The sequence below is a fragment of the Daphnia pulex genome, chromosome 12 (assembly GCF_021134715.1).
Source record: "Daphnia pulex isolate KAP4 chromosome 12, ASM2113471v1".
NCBI classification, from domain to species: domain Eukaryota; kingdom Metazoa; phylum Arthropoda; class Branchiopoda; order Diplostraca; family Daphniidae; genus Daphnia; species Daphnia pulex.
Window position 1 is genome coordinate 8,216,368 of NC_060028.1, and position 15,705 is coordinate 8,232,072.

The 15,705-nt window shown below is 36.6% G+C and overlaps 3 protein-coding genes and 3 long non-coding RNA genes across 18 annotated transcripts; 3 read left to right on the forward strand and 3 right to left on the reverse strand.

The window, feature by feature from the left end:
• The first annotated feature begins 115 nt into the window (after positions 1–115).
• On the forward strand, positions 116–5,585 carry LOC124209665 (m-AAA protease-interacting protein 1, mitochondrial-like). 5 transcript variants are annotated; one of them, XM_046607763.1, is made up of 10 exons: positions 122–500; positions 571–887; positions 943–1,187; positions 1,239–1,255; positions 1,331–1,462; positions 1,527–2,917; positions 2,973–3,201; positions 3,276–4,737; positions 4,810–5,193; positions 5,259–5,585. In XM_046607763.1, the coding sequence occupies exons 1-3, from the start codon at positions 235–237 to the stop codon at positions 1,173–1,175; spliced, it is 816 nt and encodes a 271-aa protein (XP_046463719.1). In that variant the 5' UTR covers positions 122–234; the 3' UTR covers positions 1,176–1,187; positions 1,239–1,255; positions 1,331–1,462; positions 1,527–2,917; positions 2,973–3,201; positions 3,276–4,737; positions 4,810–5,193; positions 5,259–5,585. The 5 variants fall into 5 exon arrangements, with proteins under 5 accessions (XP_046463723.1, XP_046463719.1, XP_046463721.1 ...); XM_046607765.1 differs by having other exon boundaries at positions 1,239–1,259; positions 1,331–2,917; XM_046607764.1 differs by having other exon boundaries at positions 1,239–2,917.
• On the reverse strand, positions 3,486–4,060 carry LOC124209666 (ejaculatory bulb-specific protein 3-like). Its single transcript, XM_046607768.1, has 2 exons — positions 3,880–4,060; positions 3,486–3,806 (listed from the first exon to the last, which is right to left on the reverse strand). The coding sequence occupies exons 1-2, from the start codon at positions 4,058–4,060 to the stop codon at positions 3,664–3,666; spliced, it is 324 nt and encodes a 107-aa protein (XP_046463724.1). The 3' UTR covers positions 3,486–3,663.
• Positions 5,586–6,396: 811 nt separating the features above from the next.
• Positions 6,397–8,444, forward strand: LOC124209664 (cathepsin B-like). 2 transcript variants are annotated; one of them, XM_046607761.1, is made up of 8 exons: positions 6,397–6,590; positions 6,731–6,869; positions 6,941–7,087; positions 7,151–7,366; positions 7,429–7,629; positions 7,690–7,834; positions 7,901–8,017; positions 8,080–8,444. In XM_046607761.1, the coding sequence occupies exons 2-8, from the start codon at positions 6,858–6,860 to the stop codon at positions 8,283–8,285; spliced, it is 1,044 nt and encodes a 347-aa protein (XP_046463717.1). In that variant the 5' UTR covers positions 6,397–6,590; positions 6,731–6,857; the 3' UTR covers positions 8,286–8,444. The 2 variants fall into 2 exon arrangements, with proteins under 2 accessions (XP_046463717.1, XP_046463718.1); XM_046607762.1 differs by lacking the exon at positions 6,731–6,869 and having other exon boundaries at positions 6,431–6,590.
• A 334-nt stretch (positions 8,445–8,778) lies between these two features.
• LOC124209669 lies at positions 8,779–9,801 on the reverse strand. 4 transcript variants are annotated; one of them, XR_006881034.1, is made up of 5 exons: positions 9,754–9,801; positions 9,521–9,696; positions 9,135–9,463; positions 8,999–9,065; positions 8,779–8,938 (listed from the first exon to the last, which is right to left on the reverse strand). It is a non-coding gene; the product is annotated as an uncharacterized LOC124209669 (long non-coding RNA). The 4 variants fall into 4 exon arrangements; XR_006881035.1 differs by having other exon boundaries at positions 9,521–9,685; positions 9,754–9,794; XR_006881033.1 differs by lacking the exon at positions 9,754–9,801 and having other exon boundaries at positions 8,779–8,919; positions 9,521–9,747.
• Positions 9,802–10,268: 467 nt separating this feature from the next.
• LOC124209671 lies at positions 10,269–10,893 on the forward strand. Its single transcript, XR_006881037.1, has 3 exons — positions 10,269–10,575; positions 10,669–10,767; positions 10,834–10,893. It is a non-coding gene; the product is annotated as an uncharacterized LOC124209671 (long non-coding RNA).
• Positions 10,894–11,793: 900 nt separating this feature from the next.
• On the reverse strand, positions 11,794–15,591 carry LOC124209668. Of its 5 annotated transcripts, XR_006881030.1 has the most exons (10): positions 15,492–15,591; positions 15,312–15,390; positions 14,943–15,045; positions 14,418–14,661; positions 14,247–14,327; positions 13,986–14,172; positions 13,107–13,258; positions 12,852–13,031; positions 12,447–12,545; positions 11,794–12,229 (listed from the first exon to the last, which is right to left on the reverse strand). It is a non-coding gene; the product is annotated as an uncharacterized LOC124209668 (long non-coding RNA). The 5 variants fall into 5 exon arrangements; XR_006881028.1 differs by lacking the exon at positions 15,312–15,390 and having other exon boundaries at positions 13,107–13,159; XR_006881027.1 differs by lacking the exon at positions 15,312–15,390 and having other exon boundaries at positions 13,107–13,220.
• Positions 15,592–15,705: the final 114 nt, after the last annotated feature.

The window sequence follows — 15,705 nt, forward strand, 5'->3', positions numbered from 1 at the left end:
TGAATGTGATGGTGTTTAATTGATGTTAATTAAAGAAGTGGAATAAGGATTTGATTTCTTTCTCAAAAGAATAATGATTTCTCTCGCTAGATGGAGTGCGTGCAAATCTTGCAGACGATATTATTATACTCGGTGAGCGGCTTGACTAGCCGCGTACAGTAAAAAAAAATAAATAGATTGGTTTGGTTAAATTTTTTAAATTTTAGGTGTGTTGATTAATTGACATACGAGAGAATGACTTACAAACTAATGTCCTCAACTGTGAGGAATATATTTCATTCTCGCTCACTAGTTTCCTCTCGAATGACGTGTAGTGCCTTCGTCAATCGTCAACCTAGTTGCTTACCAACATTAGAACACTTTCAATTGATCGAAAACTCAGTGAAATCCATTCATTGCAGATCGTTGCATACTACGACAAGCAATCGGCTGGAAAACAGAAATCAGCAGTCAGCCACACAACTGCCTTGTCTGATGAATAATGCACCTCACATTGTTTGGTGAAATATTTCTTATTATGGTACTCTGTATTCCATATTTCTTTATAAAACATCTTTTACGTCATTACAGGCCAAGCATATTTAAGGGCATCAGCGGTATGTTGCAGATCGGTTGGATTGTCAAACCTTATTTTGATAATGAATTTACTGTGGATGACTTTCTTCGAGGAGCCAAACAGGCTATCTTTATCATTGCCAACGCCATCTCAGTGGGAGATCTTGAGAGTGTAAAAGAAATGTTGGAAGAAGAAGCTTATAATGAAATTAAGGAAAACATGAAAAGGTGTAGCAGTGAACAGTTGGCTCAATTTGCTTTATCAACTCTAGAAGACGTGTACATGACATTTCCGTATCAAGTTGGAATTATCATGAATGATAATAAAGAAGGTACTTAATAGACTTTGTTGCACATGAATTATTAATGTTTATTTGTTTCGTTTAGGTGTTCAAGAACGATTCGTAGAAATTACAGTTTGCTGTCACATTTTCAAAGGACTCAGTGAACTGCTTAAAAACTCGGACTTCCAACGTGGACCTCCAACGAGCACTTTTCAAAAGCACCGCGATAAAATCGTCATCTGTAATTACCGATTCATACGGGAGTTTACCAAAGGTGTTGAAGGCCAATGGATAGTCAATGTGGTTCATCACTTCAATATGGCAGATGACAGCTAGTCTATAGCTTGCGTATATTACATCATTTTTCAAATATTTTTCTTTATTTCTAATACATTGCAGATTGTAGTCCAAAACTTGTAGGTATTCAAGTCAACTAATTGTTATTTTTCTTCCTTTATAAACTCTACATGTTAGCTTTGCAATCATCATAGCTATACCATACATTGCTATCGCTCTTCTTAATTCAACCGCCCCTCAAAAACATTTGATTGCCGATTGCCTTGAAAGATGCAAGGCAAGATGGATGGCAGAAAAGCGGGTGCGCGGTGATTCTTCGCTCGATGGTTTAGTGGTTTCTCTTTATTTTCTTCAAGTTTAATTATTTATTCAAGATTTTTTTTTTGTCAGTAATGAAGCCTGAGTTACTGAAAAATCACTAGACATAATATTTCAATGGTGGTGTAGCGTAAAATAAGACAATCTTCAAAATCGTTAAAACTACCTGCTGCTGGTTACCTATATGCTTTACTTTCCCACCAATAGATGGCGCTTAAAAGCTCTGCAGACGATACATCTGCGAAAACAACAAGCCGTGTAACAAGTAAACGTAAGCACTGGTCGTCCGCCCGTCCGGTATACAACAATTATCAATGGTTCACCTTTTTTAATGATAATTCAACTATTGTTATTAAATCACAAAAAAACTTATTTTAAATTGATCGAAATTGATTTAAACCGCATGGAACGCATTCTCGTCCTACCGTGTTCTCTTGAATAAATTTCAAGGACATGCCACAGACTGTGGACATTATGCAAATGTTTGAAGGTTTTCAACCTGATTATGATTAATGGGAAAACTACCTTTCGAAGCTCATTGTCTGTCATTACTGATTCATTCGTGAGTACACTATGCATATGTAAATGACTAATGGAGCGTCAATATGGTTCACCACCTTCAATTACTAGTTTATTTTTTGAAAACAAGCAAGAATAGGAGATTCCCCAAAAGAGATGTAGGTCTATTGAATATAGATTTCCCGCCAATGACCTATCATCAGACTCCGATGATCGGTGAGCTGCTCCAGTGTAAGAAAACACATGAGGACCTAAAATTGGTAGGAATACATCAATACAATCGCTTGGGATACAAAGGAAAATTTTGTTGAAAGGGCGAGATCAAAATGTTCTTCTGAAGAATGAAATGCAGTATTCCACTTGTTTTACATATTTGGTTTTATTCGCTGAATTCTCAGGTGGCTTAGTTTGACCTCTAGATGGCCTCGTTTGTTTTTGTTTTTTTTTGTTGTAGCCGCACCATGGCCATGAGGCATGAGCCGCACTGCACCACCGCAGACGATTTTCGTAGTTCAATAGTTCTTAGTTCAGCAGCATGGTTTCAGACTTCCCAGCAGCAGATTTACTTGAGCCCTCCAAGTTTGAGTCTCGATACATAAATTCTAGTCTTTTCAAGTATGTTATAGATCATTTGGCTTATTAAAGAATAAATTACAGATTAATGTCGTCAACAGTGAGAAAAGGAAAAATCTTTCACATTCATTCGGTGGTATCCTTTGTCGCTCAATTCGCTTCAATTAACCACGTGCCTGCCTGCCTGGTTCTTAATCAGAGCATGAGAGCAATCCCCGATTATTCGAAAACTCTTTAATTCTACAACGTCGATTTGCACAGAAAGAAGAACAGTTGGCAGTTGTCTAGAAATTGACCCATTGAGTAACGAAAAATTCTTATTTTCTATTTCTCAACTGCACTCTCTGATGATCACTGGTACACAACAACTGGTAAATTTGCTAACATATTATATTCAAAGACCCAATTTAATGAAATCTTGGACAGGCCACTGCTCAGTGTGAAATCTGAGTTGATATATGGAAGTTTATTTGTCCTCTACATTTTTAGAAAGGCTTTGAACTGGGGGAGTTCTTCAGGAGAAAATAAAACAAGCCCTTTATAATTTTCAAGTCTTCAAAGAAAACATGAACAAATGTAACAGTGACGAGTTGACCCACTGATTTGATGACAACATTTCCATACCAAGTTGACAGCATCTTCCCTCGTGAAGCAGGTGTACTAAATCTTCATCAGCCAATTATATATTACTCTATTGAAATGGATTGAATATTTCTATTTTATACGCAGGTGTTCAAAAAAGGTTGTAAAATCTTAGTCTTAATAAGAAACAAGAGAAGTCTGAAGCCAAATGTTTAATTGTTTGGCGCTACCCGATTCATCCGAGAGATTACCAACTGAGGCGTAGAGGACCAGTTGAGTATGAATGCGATTTACTCATTTAAATTTATCTTCTCACAACCTTGCGAGTATGAAAATTAAGAGAGGAAGAACAAAGGATTCACCGAAAAGATGTATTGAATGGAATCGAGATTGGTTTCACCACTTTTTTTTTTCTCTTATCATTCCTTTTAGGGAGACCTAGAAAATACATGTGCCGAGGATACATAGGAAGAGTGACTTGTAAAAGGGGCGAAAAATGAAAATAGTAAAATTGAGAAATGAAGTGCAGCAGCATTTAACCCGTTTTGTATTTTGTTTCGATGGCTGCCCAGTCTCCGGGGTGATTGTCCTTCATGAATTTGATGATTCGGTTGGAGTTTTCAACCTGTTTGGGTGTGCACCCACTGCAACCCTCATTCAGTACTCGGGGAATCATAACTATTTAAAAAATTATGACAAGTTATTAAAAATGTGTTTCAGCGCAAGTATTTCATAGATTTCTTGTTTTTACCTTTCAAATCTCTGCCGTTTTGTTCGCAGCGACCACGTTCCAAGGTGCAATCGATGTAGCGTTTGACGAGCTTTTCGTTCTTCAGGACATTGTCGACATCGACGTTTTCGAGTGCCAACTGGGCGGAGACGGTAGCGGCTAGGGCAGCCAGCACTACTAGGACTACGACGGTGGACTTCATTCTCCTTCTGCGTTTAAAGATAGACTGGTATGAATTGTCAGGAGCGCTAGCGTGTTTTTATCCTCGCCAGCTGGGAGGAGACTTGGGGACGTGTTCATTAAGGTGCGAGACGAAGAGAAAGTGTGTTGTCATTGAAAATGACCCACAGAGTAAAGGGAAGACGGCAAAAGAGAAAGTGGGAGGGGTGCACATGCACTTTCACCATCTCTCTCTCTCTGGCCGTATAGGATCCGTGTCCAAATGTGCTCTTTTCAAGCGTCTTATTTAAATGGTTCTAGACAAGGGATGAATTTTATAATCCTCTTAATAAAAATAAAAGACCTCGGCCTGGCCTACCTGTTTGATGAAAGCGTGTCTTCTTGTTGACTGCAGGACAACAGACGATGAGAATGACTGGTGGTGTCGGTCCCTTTTTATACTTGGCCGAGATGTCAACTTGATATCCTGTCCATTTTCTTTCTTCCCGCTTATTTTTATTTTCACCATGGTTGGCTTGTCTCTTTGTTTTCTTTCTCAAGGAAATTGTGGAAGCGCCGCAGCGTGTGTTTTTCTTTTATCATTTCGCTCATGTTTTATGACACAATCCTCACGTGACTTGGAGCCATTTTACAATTATTGCGCTGAAATATGTAAAGCTGGGGCTTTCTACAGGAGCTGTCGCGATAAATACGACGATGGTAATTTATTTGAAAAGAATTTGTTTTATTTTCACTAACATTCTTTTTTATTTGGACTTTTTATTCTACTAGAAATGTTAACTGGAATTAACTAAATCAAACTTTAGGATCTTTGGTGTCAGATAACGCCAATAACGCGCTTGAGTAGGTCGACACGGATATTAACCCCAAACAGGGATGTTTTTTTCAAAAGTTTCTAAATCACAACACATAGTTAACCTGTTTTTCAGATATACCTGCTGCAGTATAGTTTCGACCCAGCTCATCATTTTCACTTCTCGAACTCTTGGTCCTTCATTTGACCTTGACATCAATTTAAGTTTTCATTTTCTTTCGTTTTCCGTTTATTTTCCAACTTTACCTGCCCCTTCTAGGTGCTGTTGCTTTTAAACGGTCGTGAAAAAACCCCCTTTCTCCACCATTAGTCTACTAGAAATCAACAAACAGCTAGAAATGGTATCCAATTTTTTGTTTTAATGTGGGAAACTAAATGTTTGCGTTTCTTTTTCTAAATTATATAGCGATAAATTCCCTTTGATAGGGTCTTGCCCACATTTCAAACATTTATGGAGTATGTAGTTTCAACAGGAGAGAGGTGCGCAAAAGAAAAAAGCATGTCAGCACTGTTGCTGTGCGTACACAGTCTAACTTGATCATGTAAATCGTAATGCACTCAAAAGTATCTAGTCCATTGGCTATTTCAATCCAATTAAGAAATGCCAGGCGCACTGCGTTTGTGTACGCGTTACATTCGTTTCTACCCCTCAAGGTGGTATTGCGGAATAGTTGCCGATCGACGCTTACATGATCTCACCAGAGATGAAAAATAAAATCCCTGTGAAAATGTATAGAATCGAATTTTGTTTTACCTTCAAGACAAAGGGAATCGTAAAAAAATCTCAATTTTTATTGCTATTTTTTGTCCTTGAGGTTATCTAAGGTGTTATTTGAAGCGAGCCATTTCTTCCCATCATCCGCAACTTTTTTTTATTCGTGGTACCATTGTTCCAACGTCTTGGAACCAAATCTTCTGTTGTTCATCAAGCGACACCTTCTTTGTAGTTTCCTTTTACGATATGATGAGTGTGCAGTTCTCACGATTCACGATTTCTCACCACTGTTACGTAACATGTGGAAAATCCCATTTTATACGACATCATGTCTATTTGATTTATGTCGACAGCAAAAGCGGTATGAAAGGTTTGATGTTCTTCTGGTGATGTGAGCACAGGTTAATCGGGGTTAATCACTTTGTGTGCACCTGTCGTATAAACTTTTATTCCTGTAGTCAGCCAACAAAGAATAAAGCTTAATCTTTCGTTTCATGGAGGTTTGCGGTCTTACGGGACGTCTATTTTTAATCCGCATTTCGCTAAGTAAATGCTATTTAAAACCAGTTTTACCTGTACATTCGGCCATGAACTACCCCAATTACCACATCTAAATTACCTTGAGACATTTCAAATGGAAAACCCCGTTCACTGGTTGTTAGGGAGTTTGCCAATCGTGTGCAGGCTTGGTTAGACGGTTTTATTTGGTTAGAAATGTATTCCGGTTTTTCCCCAAATAATTGACAGAATGACTCATTCGAATCGATGTCTTTCAAACGTCTACATGTTACAGAGCGCCTCTGGTGGACAATACTTTTAAATGCGCATGGCAACAAAATTGAATGCACTGTAGTGGGCCTGTCTGTCAATATAGGGCTTGGTTTTAATCCGAACAAAAGGAGAAATTACGTTTTCCTAATCAGTTTACTGCGTATTTTTGTTTCCAAGGGACAGTGTAAAAGCAATATTGAAAGTCAGCAATAGTCAAGTTTGTAGCTTGCGACGCCCATAGTGGAATTGAAGGTAACAGGGATTGTCATCTCTTTTCTCAGTTTAGTTTCCATTAAATCAAATTATTTGTGTCATGAGGGTTAAGATGTTGTTGAGTTATTTTGCATTACCTAGAATTCTAGAAATCAAGTGACGCCCCTCACTTTCTTTAGTTTGCAAAAATGTTATCGTCTTGAATCCTCCCCCCTGGTACACGCGTTTCTTGGTTGTAAAGAAAATATATAGTCAGTGTGTCTAAGACTCACACGAAGTCATTTGGAAGCTCTGAAAGTTCTGAATATGTTTATATTTGTAATAATTGATATATATGTTTTATTACATCACAAATTGATTTTAAAGTGAAATTTTCTTTTTCTTTCCAGAGTTTCACCATGAAGACAGTTTTGTCTATTATCTTTGCTGTTGTACTGGTTACAAGCCAGGCCAAGAAGTTGAAGTCAAACAAGTATTTTAATCCTTTGTCAGATGAGTTTATCAATCACATAAATTCCATGAAATCAACATGGAAGGTAATATGACCCTTGTTTACTTACACTGTGTTTTGATGAATTACTTATGTTTCATCCTCCTAGGCTGGACGTAATTTTGGTAAAAACTTCCCGATGGGAGCCCTGACTCAAATGATGGGTGTACACCCAGATTCAAACTTGTACATGCCTCCATTGAAGAATGTCAGCCAGATGTTTAGTAACCAGGCTATTCCAGAGGCTTTTGATGCTCGGGAACAATGGCCAGATTGCCCCACCATTCAAGAAATTAGAGATCAAGGCTCTTGTGGATCTTGCTGGGTAATTTTTTTTAATTTGCTGATTTTAATGTCTCTTAATTTTTCTATTTATATTGGTTTCAGGCCTTTGGAGCTGTAGAGGCCATGTCAGATCGTATTTGCATTCACTCAAAGGGAGAAGTAAATGCTCATCTCTCAGCCGAAAACTTGGTCAGCTGCTGCTACACATGTGGCTTTGGATGCAATGGTGGCTTCCCTGGTGCTGCTTGGAGCCACTGGGTTAAGAAGGGTATTGTCACTGGAGGCAATTACAACTCAAGTCAAGTAAGTCGATATACTTAATTTTTAGGTGTGAATAATTACTGTTTTTCTGGCCATATATAGGGATGCCAACCGTACATTATTCCCGCATGTGAGCATCATACAACAGGTGATCGTCCACCTTGCTCAGAGGGAGGCGGTACCCCGAAATGCCTCAAGACTTGTGAAGATGGTTATACAGTCGATTATACGCAAGATCTTCACTATGGTATGTCCGGTTTTATTCTCGTTCTCAATTCAAATTAACTAACAGAGCTTGTTTCCTAAAAATTAGGTGCTTCTTCTTACTCTGTTCACAAACGTATGGAAGACATTCAGTTAGAGATTATGAACAATGGTCCAGTTGAAGGAGCTTTAACCGTTTACGAAGATTTTCCTACTTACAAATCAGGTATGAAAGAATTAGGCCTTTTTTATAATCATTTTTTATCGCTATTCTGATCTCTCAATTAGGCGTTTACCAACACGTACATGGAAAAGCACTCGGCGGTCACGCCATCCGAATTCTTGGATGGGGCGTCGAGGAAGGTGTTCCATACTGGCTTATTGCCAACAGCTGGAATACCGACTGGGGTGATAATGGTTATATCAAACTTCTTCGTGGGAAAGATCATTGTGGCATTGAAAGTCAGATCACAGCTGGTCTACCGAAACTCTGATTTTCTCTCAATATTACCTAAACGTTTACAGTTTAAACATTCTTTCTGTTCACCTGTCTGCCTTATTTTTCCTTCCTTTTATTATTTCTTTTTTCCAATCGAAAATTAACTAGACTGTTTAGGTTTTTGAACAAAAATAAATCGGTTTAGTTAAAATGATATCCTCCTAATCTTTATTGTTGCATTCCAACAATTGAAACTTAATTGGAAGTCCTTTTGGAATGAAAAGTAGCGTACTCGAATTATGTTGCACTGCAGTTTTACCATGTCTCTTCCGTTCTTTGTTATTGTTTCACAACAAAAATTTTTTTCTAATTCAAATTTCAAATCTTTGGGAATTTGAATAAGATTGTCCTTTGTGACGCTAGATGGTGGTGGTACTATTATTGTTCTTAATAAAATGGCGAAAGGGGTGTGAAATTAAATTGTGAATGTCTTTTCTGCGCAAAATCAATCAATTATTAACATGTAAGCTCATTTTTATCATTCTAACTTCAAAGCAATATTTTTTATCTCTCACTGTGTACTTGATTAATTGTCTACTGTACTTGAAACTCTTTATAATTTATAATAAATTGGATCTGGGGAAGGCATCAATAATCAATATCTTGAAGATTTACCACAGGAAGTTAACCTGAAATATTATAATTAGCCTAAAAATTAAATGACAGAAGAAACTATTATGCTTTGAAAGACATAGCTTGCATTATTACCTTGATTTCTATTGTCACAAGCACCTAGGTGCTAGGTCACACAAAAACTTCAGCTGAAACATTAAGTCTGAAAGCAACAAGAACCATTAGCTATAGGTTGTGTTATCTATTAATTAAAAACGGTCCAATAACTTACCTAAAAAATCTTAATCTAAATTTGTTTAGATCCTGTGTTCTGTTTGGTGTAACTTAGGACCAGACGAAGCCAGACAAGCTATTGCATTCCAAAGCTGCTCTCCAATTATCAATGGCCATCGAACCTACAGAAAAAAAGAAATTGTTATTACAAGCTAAAATGTTCATACAGGTAAATATTAATTTAATTAGATGCCCAGTCCCTGGAGTGAGGATCAAATGAGCCAGGAACATGCTGCTGTTGTGAGACAGGGTAGTGTGGAACGGATTTGTCATCATCATCATTTGTGATTGACTTAATGCTTGTTGTTGCCTTGTAGTATACGTAGCCTAGTAGTGTCCACAATGAATAGAACACATTCTGAATAACTGGCAGGTTGTCCTTACCAGCTGAGGGTGTTTTCCCTTTCAGCAATCCACTGTCCAGCACTGTTGCCCAGGTGCTGAAACGTCTGGAATCACTTGCAGACAACGGATATCTGTCTCGAGTGCCTTCTCCTTTAGTGGCGTTCAATATCACCTTGGGGATTTCGTCTTTAGTGATGTGTGATGCTGCATGGTGGCTTTTTGATGAAATTTTGCATGGAGAATATTACGTGAGTACCAAAGTTATTTGTTACCTTTGTTTGCCAGTTCTTTCAATTGAATGTCAACGAGCTAGATCGGACATTGTTTTCATGTTACTGTTGAACGTTTCTTCTTTCTGACGCTAGACAGCATAGCAGCATAGCTTTTGATCATTTTCCACTCAGTTTAAATACCCTTGCGCAATGCTACTTCAAAAAAATTTTTGGTGATAACTGTCAGTTTCTGTTTCAGCAACAAAGCTCACTTGTTAGATTTTTAATTATGTGTATTTTTTTCTACTTCCGGTTTTCTCTTTTCAGTCAATAGTTCAGTAAATATTCATTCGACGTACAAAATAACCACATATTCGTGATCCTCGTCAAATTTGTGGTAAAGTTCATGTTTTGTTTTGTACGTTTTCGTACTTCCGGTTTTGAAAGTTTTCCTGAACTATATAGTTCAGGAAAATTCTCGATTTTGGCCAAAATCTGGATTTCGTTTAAATCACATCTAATCGACCCCAAATTTCATGGAGATCACGAATATCTGGTTTATTTTGTCGGCAGCCCGATGGTTGAGGCGCTATCGTCTACTTCCGGTATACTTCCGGAAAATTTGCATAAAACTAGCAAGTGAGCTTTATTCTCTGTGCAATTCTTAAGACTCCATGCCAAGTTAAGTAAACAGAAATGGTCTTTTTGATTACTTTTGTGACTTTTTTGACTATCTAAGACCGGTCCTTTAGATAGTGGGTTTTGGACGTGTCAAATAGATGGCGTGAAAGAAGAATCTTGTGTTGATATGTGCTTATGGCGGCTCGTTGTCAACAGTTCAGCTACAGCTATTTTCTTCAAAAATTACCAATGAATTCGTTGGTAAATTGTATATATTTCGTGTGCAGTTTGTTGGGCATGTGTTCTTCTCCGTACATGGGTTTAATAACCTTAATATTTCTCATTCATTTCCAGGAGAAAATGTGAAAGGGGCATGCAGCCTAGAGCCTACTGTCAACTATATTGTGTTGTAAATCCTGGGATCCTACTGAATGTGTCATCCAAATGTCAGAGGTAACACATCCAACACTAGCTTAATCAAGTATTGCTGAACTATATATTGTTCTCATTTTTTATTAGGATTCATCATAATTATCGACTGATTCTATTAGACTTGCTAGATCACCAACCCCAGCATGGACCAATCTCTAATTCCATCTTCTAGAGAACCTTGGATAACTGATTGGTAGTTTAGTGTGTAAGTTTACTTGTCATGTCACCAAACTTTCTTTGTTGCCGTCTAATATGTATTTAAAGTATTTTTCTGCACTAACATCTATCTAATAGCACATTGATGACACAAATTCTAAACAAGGTGACTTAATTTAATATTTTTTATTTCTTAGGTTTCAAATTTTGCATGACAGACTTTATGAGAAGTCTTTGAAGAAAAAGGACAATATTACAGTCAACAAGGTCCTTGGTTTGGTAACCCGTTGGCTACTACCCTTGAATATCCCTTTTTACTTCCTTAAACAGGCCCTCTTGATTTGAGGTATTGCTTTCTTTCACTGAAATCTAATTTAAAGTTATTGTCATCCTAATAAATGTTCATTCTGCCAACAGGGTAACTCCTTCGCTACTTATCATGGACTTCATCCATTGGTGAAAACTGATAAGAGAAAGCTGTAGCTACTTCAAGACTGATAGTTGTCAGATGTCTAAGCTGGAAGCCTACTATGGTTAATCGCTCTCGTAATAACTGTTCCTCTCCCTGTCTTTATTGACTGTATGTGTGAGTTTCAAAAGCAGTTTATCACCCCAATGAGACAAAAGGAGTTTGTTTTATTTGGGTATAAATTGCTTTGAAATTTGCACAGAACAACATTTGTCTTGTACCGGACGCTTTGTTTATTAAATTTCTTTCATTTTGACTGAAAACACGAGTTAATTCAATTAAGTTTAATTACTTTAACTTAATTGATTTAAATTAAATGTTATTTAATTAACTTACATGACTAAATTTACGTTATTTAATTAATTTGATTTTAAATATAGGAATATTTCTTTTTCTTCTATTTCATTAAATAAAATATTTGGTTTTATAAAATTGGATGTGTTTGTATTTATTATAACATTTCACATATAATTGTGAAAAATATCAAGTATAACCTTCCAACGCACATCGAAATATTGCAAGTTAACTTTGACACACCATTATTTAAGATATATACGGGTGAGGATGATATCAGGAAGCACAACTGCTGTTTTAACAAACATCGGATTGCAACATGCCACAATGGATAACGAAACAGCTTAAGGTTACTACAATCACATACTATATGGATATAATATTTTTTTATCAACCCGAATTGCACTGCCACAGTAACTTGATAAAACCAACAACAGCTATTTCAGGATAACACCAGCATCATAACTTCAGGTTCAGCTACTACAACGATCGCAGCAAAATTCAGGAAAGCAACAGCTTGAACAGGAGTCGGACTGCAAAACCGCTGCACATTTCCGTCGAAACCTATAAGAAAAAACAGGGATATTATACTAGATAGACAGAAACACCATAAATTTTCTTTTAACGTTTTCTTAGTAAAATAGACGAGGATCTGCTCGTAAAGCAAGGTACTATCACTAATTTCCTGAGTCAGTTTGAAGTTAATCTTTTGACAGAACACAACATTTCAATAAAAAACTAGACACTTCCCAAGTCGCAAATAATATCTCAGGCAAATTACCATTTCTTTTTCTGGCAGCTTTGCTACAAGTCTTACTTCTCCAATTCTTGATAACAAAAACGGCATGCAGAAGATTGATGATCACGTCGTCACCAAGACCTGTTGGTAAAAAGAAAAATCATTATTTTAAACCTAAACCAGCTGAAAAAACAACATGTAATAAAAAGAAGTCAAATTTAAATTATATCCGAGCAGCAACAAATGTTTAAAATATTAAGAAAAAGTTGCATCAGAAGTTTTGGAAAAGGGAATACAATGTTCTAGTTAGATGAAAATAATTACAATTCAGCGACAGCTAGTTGAGCAAGCAAGTATCTTTTCAGAAAAACTCTTAACCCACTAGGATATTTTAATTAGACTTGGTGATACTTCCCCTGTTACAACCCAATATAACAACCAAATTACCTTTTCAAGATGTCTTCATTGATGTTTCATTTCAGAATAACCACCCTTGTTGACTGCTTCAAGGACATGCAGCTCAACTCAACTTGGACTCACTTTCACCAGCTGGCTGCAACAAACCAACTACATGACAGCAATGAAGCTCAGACTGACAAATATTCTATCGCTGTTCTTCTCCATCTTCTACAGCATTTAAACAAAGGTGTATGTTAATCACTTGTACATTCAGTAATCCTTATGAACTAAAAACTAAATTACCTTTGAGAAGTAGAATGTTGAAGTCGACCGCATTGATCACGAACAATGTGACACTGTCCAGAGAAAATGAAGTCAGGTCAGTGGCATAAATTTCAATGTTGCCAACATCAGGCACTTGGTCCATGAAAAAAAAAGTAAAGCCAACATGACTACTACAAAAAAAAACAATTATTTCTTCAATTAAAAATAATTAATTTCCCATTGCATGCCAGTCGGCACAAGCACATTATTAACACATCTGTCCTGGAAAACCACTGCACACAAACAGCCACAACAAGACAGCTCAAACATCAAACTGACCATGGAAACCATAAGTAGAACAAAATATTAAAGTTTAACCTTCTTACAATCATAAAATAAATGGTTCGAACTTCAAATACTCAAAAATTGAGGCAATTTTACACTTAAGATAAAATGGTTTAACTTGAGGGAAATATAAAGATGGCCTAAGATCATCACATCATGACTACTTCATTTAAGCTTAAAGAATGAAGGGAATTTCAATTTCTGTTTGGTTAAAAAAAGTGACAAATCTGTACGGGCCTGGGCCGGTATGTCCCACATCCCATTATGGCATTATTACTATTTCAGATTTCCTACTTCCATCACAATGTTGTCTTGCAATGTAGTTGAGACCCTCTATAAGAAAACCTTCATTAAACGGCAGCGATCACTTAACGCAATGAAAAGCTAGGACTTCCCCAGGCTGTTAATAGAACTATGAAAACTCAATTAGAAATTACTATCAAAGAACCGTTATTAAAGAACTATTAGAAATTTAACCATGCAAGTACAAGTGAAAAGCCATAATACCCAAAAGTTTACCACACAAAATATTCAATTTTAATAACCTTAAGGAATAAAGGCAGTAATTATTACCATTTATAAGACACAATGTCAGAAAGTTGCCTGCAATGGCCTTCTCGAACAGCGTCTCCATAGAAAAAGATTATGATGTGAGAGAAGTCTCAGGCGTTCATCATCCATCTCAGGGCATCTCAACTGAATTACTGCAAAACCACTGCACACCAGGCAACACCATTAAGCTCAAACTGAACAAGAAACCCTACAAAACAAATAGAAATTAATAAACCAATGATTTTTTTTAAATATTAAAAGAAAAACAAAGGAATGTTCTACTTAATAAGAATTTTTTTCATCTCTTCACAAGCTGACTTTTTTCACAAGTTGTCTCATTTAGAAGCAGAGTATACAACAAACCTATATTAAAAGTTAAGTGTACTGGTTAGGTTAGCTACCAAAATTTAGTTACAAGACAAAAATTAAATTAAACTTTCCATCCAGCATTACCTCAACATGGGTACAGGTAGCAAGAGAACACACAAACAAGATGCCAGGCAACACCAACTATTTTGCACAACAGCTCAACTCTGCATGGACACCAACATGGTAAATTGAAGTCTGATGTTGAACTGACTCTGCAAGTCTACTTAAGATCCATTTCAGCACAACTCTATCAGAAAATGACTGCCACACCATTGCACACCAGACATCAACACCATTTTCAGCTCTAACACCAGACTGACTAAGGAATCTTACAAAACAAAAGAAAATTAATAAACCAAGAACATTTTAAAACAAATCGATAGAGATTTAGTGTTAAAAAAATTACTACTTTTCACAAGCTGATAAAAATAATTCCACAAAGGCTCTTATTTTAAGCAGTTGGTAGTTGTAGATCAAGAATTTTATGCCCAACTCAAGTAAATTCTAAGCGAAGAACAAATGCAGACTACAATTTAAGCGAAGAACAAATACAGACTACAATTTAAGCAAAATACTAACACTGAAGTAATCTCTTAAGAAAATTTTTACCATTTCAGATTTCCCAATTTCTTCACATTTTCATCTCACAAGACGATACATCACAGGCATCTTGTTGACTTGGCACTGCACATTGAGATAAATCTCCATCAACCTGTAACAAAATAAATTAGATTAGTAAAGAATAATAGACTTTTCAAATCATTAATAACTAAAATGCATGTCTTCACAAGCTCAGTTCAAATGCAGCTCATTGAAAAATTTACAAATCGAATAGCACAAAATAGGTCATGCAACTGACGTGCTGCTTTGAATTACCAATGTAAGAAATGAAAATCACAGAATTTTGATGTGGAAACAAAGTCTTAGTATTATTAACTTATTCAAAATTATTACTTGTACTGTTCTAAAGAACTTTACCATGTGAGGAAACGTGCAACATGCAGCAAGAGACGACATTTTGAACAAGTGGGCAACAGGCATGGCCACATGGAATTAGCTAGTATAAATTTAAGGCCATGTTACCCAAAAATGTATGCCAAAACCCAAAAATGCCCCCCCTAAAAAAACATTAACATTAAGAATAAAAGCAGGAATTACCTTTTTTATGAAGAACAATGTCAGGAAAGAAAGTACCCCGCAACGACTAACGTGACCACCCTCGAACAGCGTCTCGATAGAAAAGAACTTTAGAGGTTAGTCGCCCCAACACCTTTGATGACCCCTCCCCTAATACCAACACACTGTGGCTAAATAGTTCGATCCCTAAACACACTGAAATATTTAGCCACCTAGTGACAGCCCTTAGCGTCCA